Source organism: Penicillium cataractarum (assembly GCF_028827025.1).
Source record: "Penicillium cataractarum strain IBT 29864 chromosome Unknown utg000010l, whole genome shotgun sequence".
Taxonomy (NCBI): domain Eukaryota; kingdom Fungi; phylum Ascomycota; class Eurotiomycetes; order Eurotiales; family Aspergillaceae; genus Penicillium; species Penicillium cataractarum.
The window spans coordinates 1,859,653-1,879,803 of record NW_026622746.1 but is presented as its reverse complement, the minus strand read 5'-3'; the positions used below and the strand labels follow the sequence as shown (position 1 = coordinate 1,879,803).

General features: G+C 45.7%; 9 protein-coding genes across 9 annotated transcripts; 3 read left to right on the top strand and 6 right to left on the bottom strand.

Moving 5' to 3' along the window:
* Positions 1–118: 118 nt before the first annotated feature.
* Positions 119–2,045, top strand: N7496_012763 (monooxygenase; the record flags this gene model as incomplete). The annotated part of the gene is made up of 3 exons (XM_056705676.1): positions 119–158; positions 254–558; positions 624–2,045. The coding sequence occupies 3 exons, from the start codon at positions 119–121 to the stop codon at positions 2,043–2,045; spliced, it is 1,767 nt and encodes a 588-aa protein (XP_056549574.1).
* Positions 2,046–2,309: 264 nt separating this feature from the next.
* On the bottom strand, positions 2,310–3,449 carry N7496_012762 (ankyrin repeat domain-containing protein; the record flags this gene model as incomplete). Its single annotated transcript, XM_056705675.1, has 3 exons — positions 2,310–2,645; positions 2,830–2,982; positions 3,441–3,449. The coding sequence occupies 3 exons, from the start codon at positions 3,447–3,449 to the stop codon at positions 2,310–2,312; spliced, it is 498 nt and encodes a 165-aa protein (XP_056549573.1).
* A 2,688-nt stretch (positions 3,450–6,137) lies between these two features.
* On the top strand, positions 6,138–7,199 carry N7496_012761 (uncharacterized protein; the record flags this gene model as incomplete). Its single annotated transcript, XM_056705674.1, has 3 exons — positions 6,138–6,349; positions 6,401–6,686; positions 6,768–7,199. The coding sequence occupies 3 exons, from the start codon at positions 6,138–6,140 to the stop codon at positions 7,197–7,199; spliced, it is 930 nt and encodes a 309-aa protein (XP_056549572.1).
* A 100-nt stretch (positions 7,200–7,299) lies between these two features.
* On the bottom strand, positions 7,300–7,762 carry N7496_012760 (uncharacterized protein; the record flags this gene model as incomplete). Its single annotated transcript, XM_056705673.1, has 2 exons — positions 7,300–7,510; positions 7,560–7,762. 2 exons carry the CDS (start codon positions 7,760–7,762, stop codon positions 7,300–7,302), a joined length of 414 nt encoding a protein of 137 aa, XP_056549571.1.
* A 703-nt stretch (positions 7,763–8,465) lies between these two features.
* On the bottom strand, positions 8,466–8,747 carry N7496_012759 (uncharacterized protein; the record flags this gene model as incomplete). The annotated part of the gene is made up of 1 exon (XM_056705672.1): positions 8,466–8,747. The coding sequence occupies one exon, from the start codon at positions 8,745–8,747 to the stop codon at positions 8,466–8,468; it is 282 nt and encodes a 93-aa protein (XP_056549570.1).
* A 186-nt stretch (positions 8,748–8,933) lies between these two features.
* On the bottom strand, positions 8,934–9,946 carry N7496_012758 (ATPase P-type K/Mg/Cd/Cu/Zn/Na/Ca/Na/H-transporter; the record flags this gene model as incomplete). Its single annotated transcript, XM_056705671.1, has 3 exons — positions 8,934–9,046; positions 9,152–9,608; positions 9,851–9,946. Coding segments are annotated over 3 exons (666 nt in total), but the record flags the coding sequence as incomplete, so codon positions are not given.
* A 2,623-nt stretch (positions 9,947–12,569) lies between these two features.
* Positions 12,570–13,823, bottom strand: N7496_012757 (uncharacterized protein; the record flags this gene model as incomplete). The annotated part of the gene is made up of 1 exon (XM_056705670.1): positions 12,570–13,823. One exon carries the CDS (start codon positions 13,821–13,823, stop codon positions 12,570–12,572), a length of 1,254 nt encoding a protein of 417 aa, XP_056549568.1.
* Positions 13,824–16,846: 3,023 nt separating this feature from the next.
* On the top strand, positions 16,847–18,240 carry N7496_012756 (uncharacterized protein; the record flags this gene model as incomplete). Its single annotated transcript, XM_056705669.1, has 2 exons — positions 16,847–17,401; positions 17,599–18,240. The coding sequence occupies 2 exons, from the start codon at positions 16,847–16,849 to the stop codon at positions 18,238–18,240; spliced, it is 1,197 nt and encodes a 398-aa protein (XP_056549567.1).
* Positions 18,241–18,990: 750 nt separating this feature from the next.
* N7496_012755 (uncharacterized protein) lies at positions 18,991–19,440 on the bottom strand (the record flags this gene model as incomplete). The annotated part of the gene is made up of 1 exon (XM_056705668.1): positions 18,991–19,440. One exon carries the CDS (start codon positions 19,438–19,440, stop codon positions 18,991–18,993), a length of 450 nt encoding a protein of 149 aa, XP_056549566.1.
* Between the last annotated feature and the right edge of the window lie 711 nt (positions 19,441–20,151).

The window sequence follows — 20,151 nt, the reverse complement described above, 5'->3', positions numbered from 1 at the left end:
TAATAACAAACCGACACTTACCTATGAAGCTACCAAAGTACTCATTTCAACGAATACCACTTAAGGACCTTTTAAGTGGAGTGAAAACCCAGCGATTAGGTCCAGTACAGTGACGATAATGGAAACGCAAATAGCTGACCTGGCCATAATTGGTGCTGGTAAATTCCTCCCTCCCGTGTCCTTAGACTCTTTTACCCTATATGTTAATCAGGAGGTTCTGCAGCTAACCACAATTAAACATTGATCGCGACAGGTTGGCACGGTCTCGCGGCCGCCAAATCAGCACTCGCGCTCGATCCCAGTGTCAATCTGGTGGTTCTGGATTCCGCCGCTTCAGTGGGGGGTGTCTGGGCTGAGGAACGCTTATATGCGGAACTCAGGACGAATAACCTACTGGGATCATACGAATATAGTGACTTTCCTATGAGGGACAACGTTCCCAGTTTAGTTAAACCCGGTGAGCATATGTCAGGCAGAGCGATGCATGAATATCTGAAAGCGTACGCTGCCCACTTCGGGATCCTCGATAGAATTAAGTTGAACTACAAGGTTGACAGCGTGGAATACTGCGAGGGAGATAATGGAGGGGGAAAGAATGGATCATTAAATGCACAACAACAAAGAAACTAGGACACGAGAAGAGCAATACTATACGGACGCGGAAACTGATACTCGCTACGGGCCTTACCTCGCAGCCGCGTATTCCTACATTCTCTGGTCAGCAATCCTTCGGCGCGCCATTGTTCCACGCAAAAGAATTTGCCCTTTACCAAGACACCCTCTTCGCTAAACCCAGAAATGACAACACAGGCGACCAACACGAAGGTGCCCGCGACGATCACACACCAATAACGATACTCGGCGGAAGCAAATCCGCGTGGGACACCGTCTACGCCTGCGCATCAAAGGGACACCGTGTCAACTGGGTTATTAGAGCGTCAGGGACTGGGCCTGCCTGGGTGAGTCCGGCCGCTGTGTTCTCGCCCTTCAAGCTTCTCCTCGAAAGCCTCCCTCTCGTGCGTGCCTTGGGCTGGTTCAGCCCCTGTGTGTGGGTTAGCCACCCGATACGCAACTTCTTACATGGGACATGGCTCGGCTGTATTATTGTGCGTCTGTTCTGGACCTGCCTGGAGTGGGATATGGTTCGGGTCAATCGATACAGCGACCATGAGGAGACGGCAAAGCTAAGACCCTGGTTTAATCCTATCTGGATGGGGACCGCCGTCAGTATTATCAATTTCCCGGGTGATATCTTTAGATTGATCCGGCAGGGACTGGTGAAGGTGCATATTGCCGATGTTGAGCGGCTAGAGCCTTATAGGGTTGTTCTGTCTACCGGCGGCGACAGGCTGGACACGAGAGCACTCATCCTGTGCACAGGCTGGAAAGTGTCTCCAGGTATTCGGTTCTTGCCGGATGGAACCGAACACGAGATAGGCTTCCCGTGGGCTGCGGACCCAATTGATCAGGAGCTCATTAGGCAGGCCCGCGAGGACATACACACGCGTCTTCCCATGCTCCACACAGGGCCAGAGAGCAGGACCTACCACACGAACGATGCGGAAGGTCAAATACACACTAGTGAAACCGTTCTGCACCCCTTCCGTCTCGCGCGCTTCATTGTCCCACCAAGACTATGGGACGACCATAGCATCGCCTTCCTAGGGACCGTAACCACGTTCAACACACCCTTGGTTGCCGAAGTGCAAGCCCTGTGGGCGCTCGTCTATCTTAACCACGGCTCCGAGCTTCACCATCATCATCAAGACAAGGAGTCAATAATTAGCGAGACAGCACTACACACAGAGTTCTGTTCGCTGCGCTCCCCGGCGGGCCATGGGGTGCGGACTGCGGACTTTGTCTTTGAGGTCATGCCATATTTGGATCTCTTGCTTGGGGATTTGGGCTTGAGGACTGCGAGGAAGGGGTCGTGGTGGGAAGGTTTGTTTGTTCCGCATCAGCCGAGGGATTATGCGGGGTTGGTGGAGGAGTGGAAGGCGCGACTATCTATATCCTCGGAGGGGCGGAAGATGAAGGATGCCTAGTGCTATAGAGAAGACTTTGTACGGAGTGGCTCTGCGTTACTGTTCATAATAAATACTTTGATGGGTTTCATTGATGGATGTTAACACAAGGGGATCTAAATGCCCTTAGCAACTAGGCAGGCGGCATGAATCTAGATTAGCGTGCTACTGTACCACTACCGTATTAAGAAATCATAATCTGCCGCCATGGACGTGCTGATCATTCATCCTTGTGCAGATTGATTACCTTTCCATTTCTCCATTATGGACAAGGTATCACCTTGATTATGTTTTCTCGCCAATGATAACTATTGGCGTGTTCCCTTTCACGTCTGGCACATGAAGATTCGCCCCGTGTTTCAGCAACAGGTTAGTTACAACAGCTATTCCATGCTCTGCCGGAAAAAATATTGGGTTTTGACGCTCAGTATTGGGCGAATTGACATCGACCATACCGGTTGTGAGGAGGATCTCAACCACTGTAACATGTCCGCGGGCCGCAGCCTGCCGGAGAGGAGTCGCTCCGTGAATGTTCGGTAAATCAGGATTCACGCCCGCTTCTAGAGGATTCTGGACCTCCGACTTGATTCCTGCTTTCGCTGCATCATAAAACTTTGCAATCTGGATAAATCGTGCCAAGTCATCTATGCTCCACCCCTGCTGTAGTTGGGCAAGAGATCGCACCTATCCAGTGGTGGCTACGGCGTTCATGACGGCCCGGGTGATTTCCACCGTGGGATTGTATTCTAGCAAAAGAGACACCTGCGAGGGGTTGTCCACTTCGTTGGCCGCAACAATCAAGAACTTCAGAGGTTATTGGGAGATCGCCGGTCCATTGCCAGAGAAGGTCCAGAATTGCCCTCCCGTGCTCGGCATTCCCAACGACGGTCATCATGAGCTCTTCATCCACGAAATTCCCTTCGAGGCGATGCCAGACAAAGCCGATCAGATCAAGGCCCTGATATCGATTAGCAGCAGCAGATTTCAGGAGATTGTAGTCGATTTCCAGAGTTGATTCGTCATTTAGAATAATCTCCAAAATCCCTCTTGGCCCATGCTCTCCGGTAGTCAGGGAGAAACTCCTTGAGAGTCGAAAGCTACCTCTGGAACTTGTATTGTTGCCTTTGCCCAAGCTATTGCTTTTCCCCGACATGCTTATTTCCCAAAAAATCTATGCATTTCCACTCATAGCTATGTAAAATGTAGAAGCATGTTAGATCCCGCATTTTACCTCATGATAGGGTATTTGTAACACACCTAATGTCCTCCCTTATAAAAGTTGCCGTTGCAAATAGTACATCGATATTCGCGTCCGTCAGAATCGGTAGGGACGGCTTTCCCTCCACAATATGGCTACGCAGTGACTTAACATAAGCGTCTTTTTCTTTCGTTTTCAACAAGGCAAGTTTCACTCACACAATACATGTCTGAATCACCGATGGGATAAGTTAAGATGTCTTCTTCACTGGCAGTGTCTCTACTGACAGTGATACTCCGACCTTTGATCGGTGGTGACGTATCGATGGTTACCCGGCCATATGTTCCCCCTTCTCACATGATATGCAAGATGCATGTTCCTTGTTCATGACCCCTATTCCTGTTATACGTGTCTCTGTTTGGGTCGTGTTTGCATTTGCTGGGTTGTCCTGGTATTTGGTTTCAAATCAAACAGAGGGGAATCTCGATGTTCCCGTCGGGAGACTCCATGGTAAATAGAGTGTTCCACGGAGATCTCGTGAGGGATTCTCAGGGAATAGTCTTGACATGGTAGAATTATTGCCTGTTCTTTGCCTCACTGACAGGACTTCTACCCTGGAATTAGATTTGATCTTTCAGGCCAGCCTAGCTCGAGTTTCCTCGTAAAGGATAGTTATAGTGTAGTACTAGTACTTATTAGGGTGAGCTAAAGGTACAGACATGGGCGCCATGTGGAAATGTCGAATATAAAGGCTAGGGGTTAAATTTCGTAGTAGGGAGCATAGGCAAAAAGGGTGTCAAGCTTGACTTTAGCGGCATAGTTAGGACAAGGAGAACAGGGTGTGGAAATACCTAAAAGAGACGGCGGACGAAGCATCTTATAGGCGCTCGACTGATGTACATAGTGTTAGGAAATTAGCCACAAGCTGAGTCTATATGAAAATCTTTAGTAATAGAACAATCAATATGTTTTGGTGGAGATGGTCGATTTTGAAATTCTTGATAGTAGTAGGCGGCCTCGTTCGCCGAAAATTACGTTGCATGAGCTGATATGTAATCAGTCATTCTTTGCTTTCCTTTTATCGGTATCTGTTTTTTTGGGTTAGTCCGATCTCTGGTTTTTTGATTTACTATTTAATTAGTTTGGTTCGTCGACTTAGAAAGTTGTAGGTAGCGAAAGGCCTTTCGTACAAGGAGGAAATGGTTATAAACATGGGCATATACGATACATATAAGCTGCACACATGTTTTTGCTAGTCTTTGTTCCATATAATCAGTTCAGCTTATTTCTTGTGTTTTTTAACGGTCGCATTTCTTCTATCCCATTCAGTTTTACCTTTTGCACTCGCAATACTCGCCCTTTTGTAGGTATCATATACCTTCTTCCTGTTCGTGCCGGTGGGGTTTTATATGGGTTTACTCCTTCTCCGGTTACCTATCTCTTTCGTGCCTCGAATTATTCATTATTGCCAGACTGCGACTGCGCATCCCCTCGTTTACTATGTTTTTATCTTAAGTAAAACATAATAATGCCTGTCCTTACTCTCTTTAGGTTCATCTTGATTGGCTAAAAGGGAAGTCGCTTAGCCATGATACCTTTTCCACCAATCATCATATCCTATACCTTGAGTTAGCCCCCGACCGCCTGAGCTCCGAGTCAACGGTCCTCGGACCTCACCGGTCCAACCTTAAACGAATAGGTAGGTCCAGGTGTTCACCCCTTCTACGTCAGGACGATCCAAAATGACCGACCGAGTCCGACGAAACGGCCAACTTTCTGCGTGTGAGCCATGCCGTAAGTCTAAACTTCGATGTGATCATGGTCGACCAGTATGTGGGAGATGTGCGCGACGCGGGCTGTCAGGGGAACAGTGCCTTTACCACCCAGCCCCGATGGCAAGACGGCTCACACCCCAATCGGAGCGGGAAAGGTTTCGTGCGCGAGCGATTCCTAGGTCTACCGAAACAGGCTCAAACCCTTACGAGCTGATTAATATGAACAGCAATTTGATGTCCTTCGCTGACCCAGATGCTACCCACCCACGACGCTCATATACCTCTTTGACGAAGACTAGTGTAGCCCTGCCTCAGAATTCCATGCATAATCAACAAAGGATCTTGGAAGGGGCAAAACTATTGGATGATATCCTGGAGCTTGCTTTCGAAATCGGCGAACCCCTTGAAAAATTCTCAATTCTCGAGATGGACCTTTGTATTTATTCGCCACTTGTCAAGCTGGCGTGGAAAGCCACGCACAACAGCATGCAAAGTCTGTTGAGTGATCGTCCAGCTCTAGATCTTGGATCTCTGTCGCAGAGAATATTCGAGCAAACATCGTCACATCCAGGCTTTCCTCCTACGGCAGCGGCATTGGAATCAGCATTATCTGCACAGGCTTTGCGCTGGGATATGATTGGCATATACTGCGCACAAATTGGAATATTTCTCGGTGGGGAAAAGGATAAATCATTCAGCTCATCTGCCCATGAGACTTGGAAATCTGATCGGAAAACATTAATGCAACGAGCCTTTCAGGCTTGCATACAGTGCGAATTGTTTTGCGACAATCTAGGCGCTATCAACGATCTTACGCTATGGTTCCGAATGCTTACTATCCTATTTGCGACATGGTGCTTTGGTGACGACTCGTACCATGTTTTACGGCTAATAGGTAGTATGTCGTCCGTCTTTTTTGCCTTGGGTTTCCATAGGGGAGTCGAAAATGATACTTCTATGCCATTCTATATGACCGAGACTCGCAAAAGAGCCATCGCTTGGGCGCATGATCATGATAAGGCGTGCTCGACCTTCACGTCACGGTAAGGTCTAGGAACTTCGGTCGAACGAAATCTCTTTACTGATAGTGAATTGGAGGAAAGGCCTGTTCAGCTTAGTCGCCACTTTTGTGTGATCGAGATGCCCCTTGATCTCGCAGACTCTGTTCTTATGGATACACCCGAAAGCATTCTAAAGGCTCGTGGGAACTTGGATGCGGACGGCTGGAGTAAAGATCGAGTCATAAATCCAGCCTCGCGCCAACGTGTACAGCTAATGCTTTGTATGCTTCGTGAAGAAGCCCTAGAGCTGAAACTTGGACCCGTGACGCCAGATATTGAGGCAAAAGCTCAGTAAGCGAAGCAATTAACATTAAATCAAATATATACTAATTGTAACCTCAGACGCGTCCTACGAAAATTGAAGTCGACCTGGCAGTCAATTCCATCACACATGAAATACAACAAAGCGTCACAGTGGGCAGGTCAGCTTCATATTGCTATAAATCTGCAAAGTCTATGGCTAGAGCGTCTTTACACCGAATTTATTTTGCATACTATACTTGCTAGTTCGACCGAGTTGAATCGCGAGAGGTTGATAACCACGGCACACGAGATTGTCAATACTGTCCTCCTCCCAACACGGCGAAGAGATCTACTGCACAGTCATAGAGCAGATATTGAATGGGCGGTAGGTTTCGATATTCGAGCGTCACTTGAAAAAAAAAGCAAAGAAAAGAAAATAACTTTGGAATTCTGACCACTGTCGCAGCTTGTGTTCTATGCCATGCCTTGCACCAGTGTTCTAGTCTTGGAGCTTCTACGACAGGAACAGCATCCTGCAGAACAACTAAGAATTAACCGAAGCGGTGTAATTCAAGACATAAGCATTTTAATATCCTGCTGCGGTTCTTGGACGGAGGCTGGGCAGAGTAATTACCAGATCTGCAAGCAGGCCCAGTCGATCTTTTCAAAGAGTCTTGACTCGATTCTCAATCATACACAGCACATTCCGCGGGACAGCTCTGAAGAGGTGACGGCACATCAACAGGAGCATTATCACGAGGTCATGAGGGTTTCAAGCCCTGAAAACTTTAATGGTCTTGCGCAGGACCCTGAGTGGATGGCTTGGCTCGAGTCGGTAGGCTTACAAGGAGACTTATGGCTAGAGTCCAGCATTCCAACATCAGAGTTCTATGATTGAGATCGTAGGGGCTTTCCCGAATTTATCATGACAGCAATTTTTCATTAGTTTAATATTCCAGCATGCTCTTCGCCAGAAGGAACGGAGTGCAGTAATATCCTCAGCTGCCCATCTTAAAATCAATTCCCACGCGTATTATGGCGTTTATACTGGTCGGGCGATTCCTGCTAAATGCTTCTGCGGTTCCCAATTTGATCCTTTTACGCCCGTCGTTCTTCGTTGTTGGGATGGACCAGTCTTCTTTTGCGCTTCCATCATCTCGTTGACGTATCTCTCTTGCGTGAATACGGGGTGGTGCTTGTATATGTCTCCTACTCATGGAGTTAACAAACTTCAATCCCTCAGTGTACAATGAGTAACAAGTAGGGCTTGCCTTTTATGAAGGACCAAATCGCTGATTTGATCTTGGAGACCGTGAGTCGCGAGGACTGTTCAGACGAGGTTGGCGCCACTTGGGCATTTATGCTTTCAGAATATACTGGGAGACATTCCTGCGCTGGATCTTCCAGCGACGCCTTAAAGTTGGCTTCCTCCCAGTAAGAAGGCAGCTGTGATGTAGGCATTCGAAGGGTGATTATGCTTAAATCAAAACTCGGTGGTATGTTTCAATTGGGAAGTTTCAAGGTGATTTTTAGTGACGGATGAAATTGTTAGATAAAAGCCAGTGAAGAAAACATCTTATATATTCGCTACCTAGGCTCCCTGTTATTCGTAAGCTTTCGGACTCAATGAGGCTGATGAGTTTCGGGATCGGACCACACATATTCGGAGCTCGGAGTGGGGCTACTCCGCATAGAGCAAACCCCGCGTAAACAAACCAAATGTATTAGCAAAAGAAAATCGAGACGGTTGTGACTATGTTTACTTCACAGAAAAGATCAATTTAAATTCTCAATCAAAGATAGTTCAGCCGGAAAGCCTGCCCGTGATACGGCGAATGTATACTATCGAGCCTGTGTACAGCGGAAGTGAAACCTCTGTGACTGATTCGGTATCAAAGCTTTATCGGTTAACGAGAATAATCTATCAGATAGGACCTATAGACAACGAAATGAATTCTCTTGATTATATCTTGGATGGGGCCTCTTTGATGTAAATGGAGTAACGATAATGACAGAATTACGGCGTCCTACGACTATGATTCAAAATGAAGCATGACGGGCGCTACCGCATCTGACTTTTCAAACCACCAACGGAACCATGTGGAGATCGGTGAGAGAGTATGAATCCTCCGTTGGTCACTCATGCAATGATGTTGGTCAATACCTAGATCTTGCACCAGCGCAGGAGCAGTGTAGCAGCAATAACTGGCAACACACTCACTAACTCCCCGAGCCCTGCAAACGCCGGGGGAATTCTGGTATTGATAACAGCACGCGCCGCGAGAAGAATTGCAAAGGTTTTATAGACGAAGCTCCATGTAAAGTTAAACTTCATGCGCTTGACAGAAATGAGACTGGCCTCTATTATGGTCCGGATACTAGCTAGGAAGTCCCGCATGATAACCATATCCGCGGCGGATTGCGCGATATCCGTGCCTTCGTTCATGTGGACGCCTAAAGTAGCCTATGCGAGAGTAACTGCATCATTAGTACCGTCGCTACAGAATAGGATAACCGGGACCTCACGATCTGTGCCAGTACTAAGGAGCGTCTAAATATAGTCCTTCTTGTCGGCGGGCGAGCTTTGAGAACTTATATTACCGCTAGGAACATCAAGCTTAGACGCCAGAGACTAAATAGCTCCATTGTCGTCACCAGAAACGATATAGACCGAGATACCACGCTTCTGTAAGCTCTCAATTGTCCTAGTAGCGTTAGGTCGAAGCTTATCTTCGAGACTATAGACTACCTATAACGCATCGTGAATAGCAAAGTAGAATATAGTGTACACTTAAATAAGTATCGGCTTAATAAGTTCATTTTCCGATAAATTCAGCTAGCGAGAATTACCTAATCGAAGTTTCCGGCCACTAAAGGTAGTCTTAACACCTATACTAGTAAGGCTCTTAGCCTTAGGAATAGTAGAAGCCGTAACACTAGCATCCTTAAGATAGGTAGCCACAGAAACGGAGACTGGGTATAGACTGTTTTCGATAAGCCTAAGAAGAAGCGAGAGGCTTCCTACGTTATCGTAGTTCTCTATAATAATAGAAAGCTTGCCCCGAGTTAGGGTACCGGTTTTATCGAACATAACGTGAGAAGTTTTATAAGCTACTTCAATAGTATCTACTAACTTAAAGATAATCCCTTTCTCCGCCGTAACTCCGCTCGATATCACGATAACTATAGGAATAGCTAGCCCGATAGTGTAGAGGTAAGATATAATAAGCACCGTGATAGCGTAGATAATTACTTTAATTGTAGCTTCGGGTCCGTTATATCCACGAATTATAATACCTACTATAGCCTAGATAGCGAAGGTGATAATTATCAATGCTAGTATAACCGGGATAAAGTAGGATACTACTCGATCTACGAGATCCTATAGCTTAGGCTTCGACAGTTTAGCCTTATTAACCATAGTAGTAATGCTATTAATAGTGTTATCGCTAGGTAAGCGGTTTAGACGGAGAGTTATTACTCTAGGTCTATTAATAGACCTAGTAATCACTATAGACTTAGGATATTTCTCTATCGGTCTAGATTTACTAGTGAGTATAGACTAGACTCGTTAATATCCGACGACCCGTTAATAACGGTCCCGTCGGCCAGGATTCTGGTGTTATAGAGAACCTTAAAGATATCGCTATATTAAAGAAGTCGGACGTTAATCTCGCGTTCTATTCCACTTTTTGGTCGATAAGAATAGCGGCTAATATCTAAAGTAACTGTCAACATGTGGATGTTGTGGGGTCACATGACGAAAGACCCACTCATATAACCGCTCTCTATATCTAGATCTTCTTCTTTATAAGATCTATCGAATTGATCCTCAACGATCTTGCATGGAATTGCATACTCACATTGAATTGCCTACCTAGGCAGGAGACTATCTAACACTCCAATACTCTATGCTTTCTCATGTGATCTTTTACTATGTTTCCAAGATATAAATACTGCTATGTTTCCTAGCTAAATTGAATCAAGTTTATCATCCCTTTTGATCTCTCTTCTAGATCGGTGGTACTCTTCCACAATCGTGGTGCTTCTCCTTCATAGAAGCGCGCACGACCGATAGACTCATAACCGTGTATTCAGACACTACATTGAGTATTTACCTTTATGCACACTATCGTCTTGTGTGTATAACCACGACTTTATGGTCACCGCCTAAAGTCCGACAGTAACTATATACAAATATATTCGACGGCTCTTTAGCGAGTAAGAGTAGCTACCTACCGACTAACCATGATTAAGGTGACTAAGAGAGTACTCGTTTCAAAGAACTAACCAGTCGAAAGGGTCCTTCCCGCGATTAGAAATCCAAAGGAGGTCACGGAGAAGATATATGATAACTCGACTCTATTAACCTTGACTACTCAGTCGTTTAGTCATACTTCCTCCCGTTTATACCTACATAGATTACTCTATAGGTTTAATGGTTCTTTCCAGGACCGACGCTATTCTTTATCTTGTAGACCTATTTAGGCCTTTCTCTTCTTCTTTTCCTTCTTCTTCTCTAGATCTATCTTTATCATAGTCTAGATAGAGATATCGATTCAGATTCCCCTTCTTTTCTACTTCCTCTACGTAGGTATCGATAACACCATCAATATAGGTAGCACTAGTGCTTAAGACAATCAGTAGGTCTATCTCGATAACCCTCGCGAAAAAAAGAGCCTTTAGTGCCTTCGGGTAGAAAGGCCCTACTATAGTAACTTAAATAATCGTGGCTAGGGCGAATAAAGCCGAGGAGTATACCACTTCCCTTCTAGGAAGCGAAGCCTAAGTCATAACCAGAATATATATCGTTAAGATAGCGGAGAGAAGCGTTATATATCCGATATAACGAACGTGCTTACTACTAGCTTTAAGCGATAGGTTACCGCGTGGAGGAGTAAGCTTAATTAGCAGACCCTAAATCTTCTCTATAAGGTCTAGAGCTCCTATAATCTTCGGATTAAATATAACTTAGATAGTCTACCTATCTATAGGTACTTGATGGTGTCATCGACACCAGCGCAAGGAAGCAGGAAAAGGAGATCTGAATCGATTGTCTCTATCTAGACATAATGATAAAGATGGATCTAGAGAAGAAGAAGAAAAGGAAGAAGAGAAAGACCTAAATAGGTCTACAAGACAAAGAAGCGCTAGTCCTGGAAAGAACCATCAAACCTGCAGAGCAATCTATACAGGTGTAAACGGGAGGACGCATGACCAAACGACCGAGTAGTCGAGGTCAATAGGGTCGAGTCATCAGTACTATATCAAGAATCCCGTCCGGCCACTTTTGAGCTATAAACTCCGAGGACTCGTTAGGGACGATTAGATCTAGGCTAGATCCCTAGTTCTAGAGTCTTTCGCGCTTAAATTTAGTAGTTCGTTTAAGATATTTCATAACTTCTGTCGGACTTTAGGCGGTGACCATAAAGTCGTGGTTATACACACAAGAAGATAGTGTGCATAAAGGTGGGTAAATACTCAATGTAGTGTCTGAATACACGGTTATGAGTCTATCGGTCGTGCGCGCTTCTATGAAGGAGAAGCACCACGATTGTGGAAGAGTACCACCGATCTAGAAGAGAGATCAAAAGGGATGATAAACTTGATTCAATTTAGCTAGGAAACATGGCAGTATTTATATCTTAGAAACATAGTAAAAGATCAAATGAAACAGTAAGAAAGTGGAGTGTTAAATAGTCTCCTGCCTAGGTAGGCAATTCAATGCGAGATCGTTGAGGATCAATCTGATAGATCTTATAGAGAAGATCTAGATGTAGAGAGGGGTTATATGAGTGGGTCTTTCGTCATGTGACCCCACAACATCCATATGTTGACAACTTCCTTAACTAAGCTAAGGCGTAGATTAATATTAAATTCGGCTCGTAAGAGAACGAGGCTAGTTTTTAGGTCTTTAACGGTAGGTAGATAACTAAGGGTTCGGTTAAGCTTTATCTCGTAACTAGTATAAGTTATACCAGAAACGCTAAGAATAATATATTCGTTACCTAACCCTGATTCTCTACGTTACCGATAGCGTGAATCAAGGCTTTCTCTATCCTTAAAACAGGATTAGATATAGCAGGGGAGTAGCAAGTATCAGCGTAAGAGTCTTAGGTGCTAACCAGCTACTTTTTTGTGTAGCGAGAACACGTATAACCACTCATTATTAATAGCTCGTGGCAAGAGCTAGAGGAGGTAGCATCATGAAGCTCTTAAGTGATCGTATTCCTAGGTATTCCACAGAGAGACACCGCACACCCCCTCATTAAAGGGTCGATAAAGGTTTCGATTTTAGAAAAGCACGGTTCCGGATGAATACTCTTACTTTCGCTGTCTTTAATATACTGGTGTCTATGATAGCAAGATCCGGGGTAGCCAGCCTTGGGAGGAGACTCTTCAAGACGAGAAGTATTCGAGTAGTAAGTATTAAGTGGTCCATTTTAGGCAGGAGTCTACTTCGCAGGCCTTTCGGGTGAATGGTGAGGTTCGGCACAGTCGTCCTTGACGAGTGGAGCCGTGGTAAGTATATCCTCGGAGACTCCGTAGTGACGGAGACATCGTCAAGGAAAACAATGGCCTCGATATTCCCAACGTCGATCAGACCATATGTGCCATATATCTCGGCGATGGATCCACCAGTGACATAGGCATAGGCGACATCACTGTTGGTACTACCAGTGGAGACAATTTGGAACACACCGTATTCTTCAGTACCAGAGCTGATGTCGGGATCAACAAGAGTGAAAGAGTTTGAGTCATCGATAACGCAGGCGGGAGCAACAGAGGCAGAGCCGGTGAGACTGCTGACGGTGATATTACCAGTGGAGTAGACGAGAGCGGACTTGCTGCCATAGGTATAAACAGTGGCCGTATCAACAACAATAGTGCCACCGCCGTTATCTGTAGCAATAGCAGAGCCTCGCTGGTCCTCAGTGGTGATGACAAGGTTTTCTCCGTAGATATACCCACCGGCAGTAGAGATGCCGTGGGCACCATCACCGGAAGCAGAGACCGTGACATCGTAGAGGTAGACATCAGCGCCGTCCTCGTATGTGTGAAGCCCATTGGCACTACCGCCATCGGTGGCGATGGTGCTGCTATACATGTAAAGGGTACCGTAGGTCTTAACACCAACGGCCGCGTTTAAGATGGTAAAAGACGAATCGTCGTCGTCGGAGCTGTCACCAGTCTTGTATATCGTGACATCTGTCAGATAAGCAACGCCAGTTGCCTCAACAACGACGGCGTTTTCATCTGTGGCGGTGGCGGTGATGTAGACATCCGATACTATGGAGGTGGTAGAGCTAATGGTAATAGCTGCTTCAGTGGCGGTAGCCGTTGCAGACCAAGATGTGACTGATGAGCTCGGAGCAGTAGATGAGCTGCCAATCGTGGTAGGAGAGATCGAACTACCACGAAGGCCAACGGAGACAGACGGCCGTCCAGGCAGAGCAGATATCTGCCCGACGAGCCCTGCGATGCAGCCAGCTGCATATACCACACTGGATAGGCGAGGCATTTTGAATGGAATGAATTAGAAAGGAAGGAATGTAAATGTTTAGGTAGCGAGCCAGGATACCTCTAGTAATATGCTAAATAGAGTAACGGAGCGAATGAATGTATAAGGAAAGAATGGAATGGCACATACTCATTTAGAGAGGTTAGTTTCGAGCCTTTATATATATGCAAGGAAAGTGAATAAACACCAAGTGTTGAGATCTAGACCACAGGCCGCAAATACAGGTAGTATCAATAAAACGTACCGGTCAGTTGAGTCCCGCAGAATATGTAGGCAATCATTGTACATTAGATGCTGTAGTGGATCAAGGATGTCTAGATGAGGAGAAATGCTCACCATCAGTAAATTGATAGCACCGATTTAGGCGCATGAATTTGGGTCAGCCAGCACCGTTGTGATAGTTTTGAAGCGGATATCTATCGAACCTATAAAGTAGCATAACGTTTCATTTAAAATATATCTGAGTTGTTGAGCTATTCTTTTTGATTAAAGATTCCGACCGAAACGCTGCCCTTTTTTTTGTAAAGAAGAAGGCATGCGTTACACGCTTTCGCTCCTGCCGAAGAGATGATTCATACTACCTAGATCTTGCCGAGTTATTTTCCTATTTCTGGTAGAAAATACGGGACCATGGCTCAACAGTAGGACCTGCTAACAGTGACTTTCTCCCCGAGCATAAAGACTTCATTGCATAGCAAGATCTTCAGTTAGAACACTTGAAATTGTCACTATCCCAAGACCGTGATGACCGCACCACCGTGGGTATAACTGTAAGCGATGTGGGTCTTCTACGGATACTGTATATAGTGCTACAGTAATAATATTTCAAAGCTGTCGGAATGTGGAGTACATAGTTTTAAGCGAACATAGGCTCGAAATATTCAAGCTTATTATTGCACTACACAGACAGTCACAGAGCAATACGAATGCCGAGAGCCTGCTCGAAGGTTCTCTACGCTAACCAACATAGGAATGGTTGGCTCATACCTAAAACAATGGTGGAGTTGCTAGTTCGTCTAGAGGGCTCTGTCAAGAACCGGATTGTTCCCCCTAGAACTCCTTTATGCCGCACTGGGCGCCTGTTCTTACCGGTCTGCGATTGAACCAATCCAGAACTGTATTTAAAGAGCTTTTCTCCTGGCAGATCCACTATATATTAAGTTTAGAAATCCCATGTGGTCCCTCAGTCCGAAAGCTTCACCAAGAACGCCACGCTGACGACACCATGGTGCAACTAAGAAAAGAAATACCATCCTATTTGTTTTATTTTGATTGATCTTGAAAGTCGCGACTATGAATCTATTGAGTATCAATGGATCATGGCCCTCAACAGAATGTTCAAGCAAGAGTTTCACGATGGCTCCTATCTCCCCTGCTGCAATATTTCGAGTTTCCGATGTCCAGGTTGTTTCTCGCATTGTTTCAGAATAGAATTTCTTATTCAATCCATCACAGCACAGTATTTGTACGGCCTGTAAAAGCCACAGCGGCCACTGAGTATTTGCGTGGCTAAACGGGGTTTTCGTCTATATAGTATAACCTTCTGGCCAGGTCTTACTGCTACATCTCTCCACTGACCTTAGCCAAAAACGAGACGGTATATCTGTGTTTAAGTGGGGTTCCCGGGGTTTTCAAATAATGCGCAAGGTTCCTTCTAAATTTCGCGGCTATGTTTTCCTTTTCTATTCCAGTATCCCTAGATAAAACAATCCATCATTATTTAGCTAAGCGGCTAGAATACCGACAGAAATTCAATCAAGGGCTCTGGTTAAAGAGGCCAATACATAATTAGCCGTAGAAATGAACAATTATTCACGTGGATTAATTGAGAAGCGCATTATGTCTATTCAGCAGCGTGGGGATCCACTCCTTATTATCAAAGTAAAGTAAAGCTCTATAAGTTCTACTGTTATTTAGCCTAGGTAGAGCGTCTGCCCGTAGAATTTCCATGCACTATATTTCTATTATGTGATAGTAACCCAAGGCACTTGAAGAAACAGAAACCGGAAAAGGATAGAGATCAAAGGAGTGCTTTCCACGTTCTGTGTATAGTCTGCTCTGGAGGTCCGAGTCAAATTCCGGCTTACCATAGCCAGCAACAACATTAAGAACAAGAAAAATAGCCTTCATGTCCTGCCAATAATCTTTCTCTTCGTTAGAATTATGATCATACATATCGCAACGAACTACATCAGATATGAATTTATAATGGCATGATCCCTTTCAACCGTTCAAATCCCTGTAATGATAAGTCATCTTTACATTTTGAACATATTGTTGACACAAGTGCGGGAGAAATTCAAAACGGCCACATCGAGCGTTCCGACCCCCAGGTTCTGGCTTACTTGTCCTACCTTAATTCGAGCCCACTCGCAAGACTGATACCATTGTTAAACGTCTAGCCCTCCTTACCTCCGTAAATCCTTCTAAAAGAAATATCACGTTTGAATTGCGCATCATCATCCGGGCCGTCATTTTCCCTCGTCTCGCCTGCAGGGGTCGTTGTTGACATCCGTTATCTTAGCGTAGGTAGACGATCGGTTGTGGCCCACACGTAGCTAGGTAAACTAGTATACAAGCCTCCCCCACAACCCCGAGCCCAAAATGTGCGAGAAACCCAAAGGATAGTTACACTAACTTCATATCATCATGTCTCCTCCCTGATGCTTGAAAATATCTCAATATTTAGGTACTGGAGACATCGGCGCGCCAAGAAAGTAAAATATATGAAGTGTACGTATAACCAGGGCCCCGGGAGTAACATCGAGTGAACAACCTACTTTCGGCCCCATCTTGCAGTAATCGGCTCCACTTGGAAACCATTCTTCTCATGCATGTGAATAGAGAGGCCTAGTGAAGGTGTAGCTCAGTAATTCGCATACTCTTCATTCATGATGGGCTGATAAATGGTCCGTTCGTCGCTCGACACCTTATAAAGTCCCTAAAAGAACCTTCAGGTTTCCATCGGTCAGATTTCACGCTCTGGGTATTTAACAATCATCCACTCAGTCAATCAAACAATTATGGTCGCTATCGGAGTCCTCCTTTCGTTGATGCCATGCCTCCAATTCGGCTATGGCTTAACTTTGACAGGTGATCCTAGCCTGACTATGGATCTCACCGCTGATGCCGCCGATAACGCTCTTGTGGCCGACTGGGACATCACCGTTGTTTTATATTTGCAGCAAGATTTGGAAGCCACTGTTGAGTACTCGGGAAGTTCTGAAAGCACCTCAATCGATGACGAGACTTTGAGCGCCACTGCCAATGACACGTCTGTGATGATCATCACAGCTGGCGCGGATGTGAACCTCACCGATGATACTATTGTGAAGCACGGGTATTCGACCAATCTTTGGGAGGCTAGCTTTTGGGGCTTAAACGCGGCAGTGAACATTCAAAATACATCTATTTCCTATATTACCGACATCAACGTGACGACCCATAATGGCGCCGCCAATATCTACGCCTATGGATCTGAGACTGTCGTTCACATTGATGGGGCATGGCTCTATAGTTCTGGCCCAGCTGCGCATGGACTCTATGCATCCGGTAACGGAACGATTATTGCGACCGGTGTACGTCACTATTCTGGTGGAAACCGTTGTTCGTCGTTCGCCGGTGATAGCCCGGCTGGCTATGTGACTGTTGAAGACTCTGTGGCACATACCGCGGGTATTGGCAGTGGTATCTTCTACGCCCTTGGAGAAATTACAGCCACAAATGTCACTGGATGGGCAGAAAACTCGCTATCCTTTTCATGGATGGTGATCAGACTGCGACTATCTCGGATAGTACCCTATATGCAGGCTTGCTAGCTGGATTTGTCATTTTTTCCTCATCTGAGAGGTATTCTGGCGCGAGCCTGAGTATTAGCTCATCAACCATCGACCTTCTTAACGAAGATATACCTGCATTGTGGTTTGGTAACGTCATCGCCGATGCTACTCTTGACGATGTGGTCATTACAACCGAGTCTGGAATCCTCGTCGTTGCAAACTACTCGCAAGTCACACAAGAGTTTGACTACTATGCAGGGTATTCTGACAATAACGCCCTATCCCCGGCCGAGGCCTATATCATAGTGTCCGATAGCACTCTCACTGGTGACTTGGTTGCCTATAATGAGTCACTCATTAGCTGGTCCCTGACCGACTCTTCCTCCTGGACTGGGACTGCTTACTCTGGATACGGAACCTACTATATCGGAGTCAGCTTAGATTCAACCTCTACCTGGACTCTCACTGCTGATACTTGTGTCTACAATTTCACCGACACTGACACATCTGTTACAAATGTCAAGAGCGGCGGATATACTCTTACTTACGACAAATCATCTTCTGCCAACACCTGGCTCGATGAGAAAACCGTTTCACTCTCTGGCGGTGGCTCTTTGGTTCCCGGTACCTGCAATTAATTTGAGACTGGATTATCTTCGATGCAAATTTCTGCCTCCGCTATAATGAAGGCAGGTGATGCAGCGGGTTAAGATATAGTGACGTCATGTTTGAGAAACATTTTGTAGGGGTAACTCCTGTCTATCAGCTGGCTAAATTAGCTTCCTGGGGATTGTCACTCCGCGACTGGACATAGATCATAGCTCAATATCAAGATTTTTGGGAACTAGCAGGGACCTTGTAGGAGTTTATGCTCATCATCATCGCGGTGACAAGCAAGGCTGAGGCATATACGCTGTCGTCAAACCTCCATCTCAGCTATAAGAGACGAAAAGTCCACTGTGCAATTCTGGGCGCTCAGATTTAAAGTATATGTTTCATTTCGATACGTGCTGGTACGCTCATCCATCCTGTGACGTAGTTCGGGAGATAAGCATATAGCCAAGCGACTGCAATAACTGCCTACAGAGAGGCTTGCAATGCCAATGATATGTTTTAAGGTGTATTCTATATTAGCATACTTTTAGTGTGTACTATTTATTATGGAGAAATCGATAGACACTATCGCAATTTAGGTCACATTTTGTAGCCTTTTTTCCGTCAATATTCTATCCGCGGATATATTGATAACAGAGTGGGAAAATAGACCTCGAGTAACAAAGCTTAGATGTTTAACTTTCACTTCCACCCGCTAAATACAAATTGTTGTTAAGTTAATACCGGTGCAGGCCATCGTATTTAATCATATCGCTTTCCTCTCACTTAGCTCTCTACATGATCATCTGTTTCAGGAAGTAGCGGTCGGGGTTGGTACCGCTGTAGTGATGCAGAGTCCGCTGCATGTCTCTGTCTGTGTACAGATCTGGCCTGTGGGACAGGCATTTAATGCTCCCAATATGCAAGGAATACTCGGCAGATTTGTTGGGGTCGCGATACAGAGCCCACCACAACTTGATGGAGTGGGGCAAGCCACAGTCGGAGTACAGGTCGACCCAGTAGGGCAAGCACCGCCCATTGTGCATGGCACCAACGGAGTTGAAGTTGGAACAGAGATGCAAGCGCCGCCACAGAACCCGCCACCAGCCGGAGGACAACTCATAGTTGGAGTACAGGTTGAGCCTGTTGAACAACCTGTCGAAGCACCGACCGTGCATGGAATTTGAGGAGGAAGAGTAGGGACCGATATACAGAGCCCGTGACAAGTCATTGTCTGCGTGCATTGGGAGCCGAATGGGCAAGGTGATCCCCCAACAATACACGGAACAGACAGGGGAGTGGTAGATTTGGGTGGTCGGCAGTGGCCATGGCCATGGTCATGATCGTCGTCGTGGTCATGATCATGATCATGATCATGGGCAGCGAGCGAGACCGTAAGGGCAAGGCAAAGCCCCAAGAGAAATCGCCCGAGACGCATTGTATCACAATCAAATATTTTTTCAAGTCTGGGTTAAAAGGCATGCTACGGCCATCTAATTTCGCCTTCCCAGATAGAGGTTGGGGACGTATTTATAATGTGACGGTCTGTATATCGACCACGAACGATTTGGGTGCAGACATAACAACATTAGAGGTCGAATCGGCGGGTCAATTCCAGCAAGTAAAACATGACAAACCATGCCGTGGTACCAACCTTGTGGATATGAGCAGGTTTCCAATAGGAAGTTTTTACCTGAACTTAAATTCCATTGCCGATTATTCGAGTGCATCAGGCGACTCTGGAGTTTAAACTCAAGCCGGGCCAGAGATTATGTACCAATAGCAAACAATCCGTTGATGGGTGCTTTGAGACACCTTTCGACATGAATCTGATAAGTTTGAAGAAGTCGCGAACAGGTGAGACATCGCATGCGTGGTTGGGAGGTGTCACAACGCCATCTCGTATCTAGCTCGTGTTTGTGAAAGCGGAGGAGGGGGGATCTCACTGCGGGGTT